At 37.8% G+C, this 4,910-nt stretch overlaps 1 protein-coding gene across 1 annotated transcript; it reads left to right on the top strand.

Annotated features, from left to right (window-relative positions):
- The first annotated feature begins 3,478 nt into the window (after window positions 1–3,478).
- Window positions 3,479–4,621, top strand: LOC111917652 (F-box protein At1g30790). Its single transcript, XM_023913324.1, has one exon. It carries the CDS (start codon window positions 3,479–3,481, stop codon window positions 4,619–4,621), a length of 1,143 nt encoding a protein of 380 aa, XP_023769092.1.
- Window positions 4,622–4,910: the final 289 nt, after the last annotated feature.

The following is a 4,910-nucleotide window of genomic DNA, read 5'->3' as shown; positions in this document are numbered from 1 at the left end:
TTGGTGTGGGTCGGGTTTCAGGCTTAGGGTCATTGGGCCTTTATGGCCCATCAGACTTCAGCTGCTAAGGACCAAGAATTTAGTATTGGTCTTGAGTGAGGCCCAATAAAAGGGTTCAAGGCCCAAAATAGCAAATTGGGCCATTAATGGGCCTATAGTGGGGCCATAGATGGACTTAGAAGGAATTAAGGATTTGGGCCATGTTTGTGTCCCACACCATAGTAGGGGTAAAATGGTCATTTTACCCATAGAGGAATCCCTATTCTGATTTAGTATTTTATTTCTCATAATAGCTGGGAAGCAGCCGGAGCAGCAGTCAGGGATTTCTCATTCAGGAGTTCAGCAGTCAGCATCACGAGGTGAGTTTCCTTCCAGTAGGAATGGGTCTAAGGCCACAATGCCGGCCCGTTTAGTTAGCAGTAGTTTCCGGACTTCGGTCTGATGTAGTAGTTAGTATGTTTGATGCCTTCGTGGCTCAGACAGGATTTATGTGTTATGTGTTTTGGGCTACGGCCCGATGCAGTATGCAGTATATGTGTTCATGCTAGTTGATATGTTTATGCTATATGTTTATGTTATGCTATGTTCAGTTAGTTTCCGGACTTCGGTCCGATGCAGGGGGCAAGGCCCCGGTTAGTCCGAACTTCGGTCTGATGCAGGGGAAAAGGTCCCAGTCAGTTTCCGGACTTCGGTCCGATACAGGGGGCAAGGCCCCGGTTAGTCCGGACTTCGGTCCGATGCATGGGACAACGTCCCAGTCAGTTTCCGGACTTCGGTCCGATGTAGGGGGCAAGGCCCCAGTGAGTCCAGATTTTGGTCTGATGCAAGGGACAAGGTCCTAGTTAGTCCGGACCTCGGTCTGATGTAGTGGGCAAGGCCCATTATGTGCTTTATATGTTGTATGGTATGTGGTAGTTTGGGGGAGCTCACTAAGCTTTGTGCTTACCTTTTCAGTTTTTGGTTTCAGGTACTCAGTTTTTCTAAAGAGGAGCTCAAGAAGATTACAATGCACACACCATTTGTTCAGCCTAGGATGTTTATACTCTTATATATTTTACAATTGTTATAATATTTTGAGAGACATTGCTTATGATTTGTATATGAGGTTTATCGACTATGATTTTTATTATTAAACTAAACGAAATTTTCAAACTGTGTTTTTGGGATGTTACATTGTAGTTATAAATCAATTTTCTTTTCCTTCTTCCACCAATGTGGGATGAGTTTTAAAAACCCCACTTGACTTCTTTATCTTCTCTTCAATTGCCTTACTTGGGCAAGCAATTTCTCATTCATTTTAAATCCGTTTTGGACGTATGATATATCGGAACGTAGATATCATGGAGGAGAACACACGTATATAACCAATAACTCGTTTTGATTATAACTAGAGTATTAAATTTATGCTCAAAAATGGAGAAAATCCATTTTTGGAAATTAATGAAATTAATTTTCCAACAGGTACGTACCAGTTTTTCGGATTCAATGTACATGTTTTCAAATTACAAAATCCGATATACTATCAATATTTGATTTGTATTCAATATCAATGCATATTACCAGTTAATAGAATGCAAAATCATGTTGCAGAAAAATGGATAAACAGTTAACAAAATGCAGATTTGTAATTTATAAACTGTTAACAACAACAAATTTTAAACAGTTAAAAGCAACATACCAAAAACAAACATGATTCATTAAATATAAACATTTAACATGAAAAGTTACATGTTAGACATCAAAAGATAGAAACAAATAACTCAAAAACAGACACAAATCATTCAATTCCAAACAAAAAGTAGGAACATTTGGTCCCTAACATGTCGATCAACCAGCCGCCTCTTTCCTTGTCCATTCTCCACATTTTCTTCATCTAAATTCTCCCAAACCATGTCATCTAACCGTGAACTTAAACTTTCAATATAAGTGCTTTCAGGATTGACGTCCCACTTTTTTTGTGGACTGCATTTGTATGATTCGTGGAAACAAGATAGAAATCGAATGTTGGGGTGAATGTAAACCAATTTATCGGCTCTTTTTTCATTCGAATGGTTTCTTTTCACATTATGAATATAACAATACGTACTCCACTTCCTTTCTGCGGACGAGCTACAAATAGGTTGTGAAAATACCATCTTTGCCACCAAGTCCAAATTCGGGTTTCGGCTCCATAGGTTGACCACCAATCTGGATCCATTGTTAAAGCATCCATTTGTGTTTCTGCCATAGAGTAGATACCTTTCTTCATAAAGAATGCTATGAATTCATCTCGTAACATTTTTCCTTCCTTTTCATTTTCAGAAAATCTATTGAAGGATTCCATGACACCTTGCATAACCTCTTTGTCTAGATTTGGTGGTTTCCTTTGCATACTACCGGGTGCCATTTTTTGAATATATTGTATATCAGAAAATCGTGGGTTTAATGCAAACCCCAAACAATGTAGTTGGATATTCATCTTCTCCCACCTAGTTAAAATTATTTTCTCTACTTGTGGGTAATAGGTAACACAAGTACATTCGAGCATTATGTCTTTGATTTCACCCATCATATTATCCATTCTTTCATAAATCTCACCAACATCCACGAATACCAATAAAGGACGAGTCTAAGACCCGAGTTTCTTGAAGACATAGAAAAATGATTTTGTGAGATAGTTTTTAATCTATTCACCCATTGTACCAAATGAGTTGCCCTGATACCAGAAATATTTAGGGAGAGTTTTTTTTTTTTTTTTTTTTTTGTGTGTATGAAATGGGAATATCTCCATTTTCACCATTCATTACTTCAACAAGTATATGGTTTCCAACACCGATGTGAAAACCAATATCATAGCCAAGTTTAGAAATGTTCATCATTTCGATTGATGTAGATAAATCAGACGAAGAGATGCATGGGGAACCAGATTCAACCATGGTCGTTTTAAGGTCGATTGAGGGTAGATGATCGATAGGAACGCTGATCGCAGGTGGAGGGTTAGGACTGGCGGTAACTGAATTCTTATTTCGGGATACGCTGTCGTAAGGCGAAAATCTTGGAGGAGAAGATCATGCTAATTTTCTTCTCTTAACCCTTGATTCTTCAAAGTTAATGCAGAGCGATCATCAAAGGGGTTGAGATTTAATTTAGATGATTGCTAGATTTGAGAGATATTATTTACATATGAGCTCGTATTAAGAGCAGAAAAGAGAAACATATTAGGCCTAAAAAGGAAACTTGGTCCGGGGGATGAATAGTATGGTCCCCACATGAGTTACAAACATTAGGAAGCAATGTTTTAAAAACCGGGTTTTTAGTTGAATCCGCTCTGTGGTTGGTTACCGTTTCAACCGTTGCGACCGCTAGTAGTGGTGTGCATCTTACGTCTATCTATCGAACTACTCAATTTGCTTTTGAACTCGTCTAATGCCAAATCCCCCCTTCCTCCATCCGATTGCAAAACCCTAGAATTTCATACGCAGCAGTATCCGAAATCAAAATGTCTGACGAAATTCCTTTCCATATCCAAGAGCTGATCATCAAAAGGCTTCCTATCGTATCATTGCTTCAGTTCAGAGCCGTCTCGAAAACATGGAAATCTTTGATTGACAACTCTAATTTTGTCGCTGCTCACAGCGTTACTGAGTCGCAGCATCTCCTTATAAGGTATGAAGATAAGGAATCTGACACTGTTGGAAAGTATCTTTCTTTCGTAGATGATGACATTTTCCCTCACCAGAGGTTTGCTCATACCCTTCCTCATTCCATTAAACTACTCAAAAATGCAAATATAGTCGGTATTTCTTTTGGGATAGTTTGTTTCCATGGTTATAACTTGGGAACGGAGATGGTTGTTCTTTGGAATCCTTCGATTAGAAAGTCAATCATTGTTCCTATGCCTAACAAGTTTAATCTGAATCCTGAAACTAATCTTTGTTTTGGGGTTTCCCCTGTGACTACAGACCCTAAGATAGTAGAGATCACACAATTTCACAAAACTAGCTACCATTGTGAAGCTAATGTTTACACTATGAGCTCAGGCAATTGGAGAAATCTATCTAACAATCTTCCTAGTAAACCATTTCATATCATTTGGCCTCAGGTTGTTGTTGATAGGTTTATTTATTGGTGTGCTTTTGACCCTATGAATGTAGATAGTGAGTTACCGAATCATAATTTTATATTATCATTTGACATAACTAATGAGAGTTTTGGAGTGGTAGAACTCCCTGATAGTTTAAGTCGCCACTCTCCAAAACAGTTGTGTATTTCTATGGTAAGGGAGTCTCTTGTCATGCTTGAATATGATAGCTATCAGAAACGTGCTTGTAGTGTATGGATGATAGAGAATGGTGTTGAGAAATCATTTACAAAGAGATTTACTGTTGAGGCACCACAATATTGGTCAATGTCAATAACAACACTTGGATTTAGGAAGAATGCTAAACCTATGGTGGAAGTGGAAAATGCTCATATGTGTTACAAACAGGGTGCACTTATGGTGTATGACCCCAACATTGAATGCTTCAAATATCTTGGGATGTATGGAAAACCTGGAACATTCTTTGTGCATTCCTACATAGATACACTAGTTTTGATAGGTCAGTCTGATCGCAATATTGAGGTTGAAGATGATGTCTAGCATATAACAAATGACTTTTGGAGTGGACAATTAAGTAACATTTCTGCAGATTAGATGAAGTTGATAAAAAGGTATATGTATTTTTTTTTAGAAGTTAATATAATATTGTAAACAATATGCGTAAAATTTTTGTTGGGAGTTGAATAATATTTTTATAACCTCAACAGGTTGGCCTAATGGGTAAGGTTTGAGACATGAAATTTTGTTGTTTATGCTGTTCTTGCATTTTTTAACTCCACTTTCATCTGATTAATCAATTCTTGATGTTCAAGCAAAAAATCAGCCTCAT

This window comes from Lactuca sativa, chromosome 2 (assembly GCF_002870075.4).
Source record: "Lactuca sativa cultivar Salinas chromosome 2, Lsat_Salinas_v11, whole genome shotgun sequence".
In the NCBI taxonomy this organism is placed as follows: Eukaryota; Viridiplantae; Streptophyta; class Magnoliopsida; order Asterales; family Asteraceae; genus Lactuca; species Lactuca sativa.
Note: the sequence above shows the minus strand (reverse complement) of the source record. Positions and strands in the feature narration are given on the sequence as shown.

Excerpts from the sequence above, each read along its gene's own strand:
- LOC111917652 (XM_023913324.1), top strand. The coding sequence starts at position 3,479 with ATGTCTGACGAAATTCCTTTCCATATCCAAGAGCTGATCATCAAAAGG.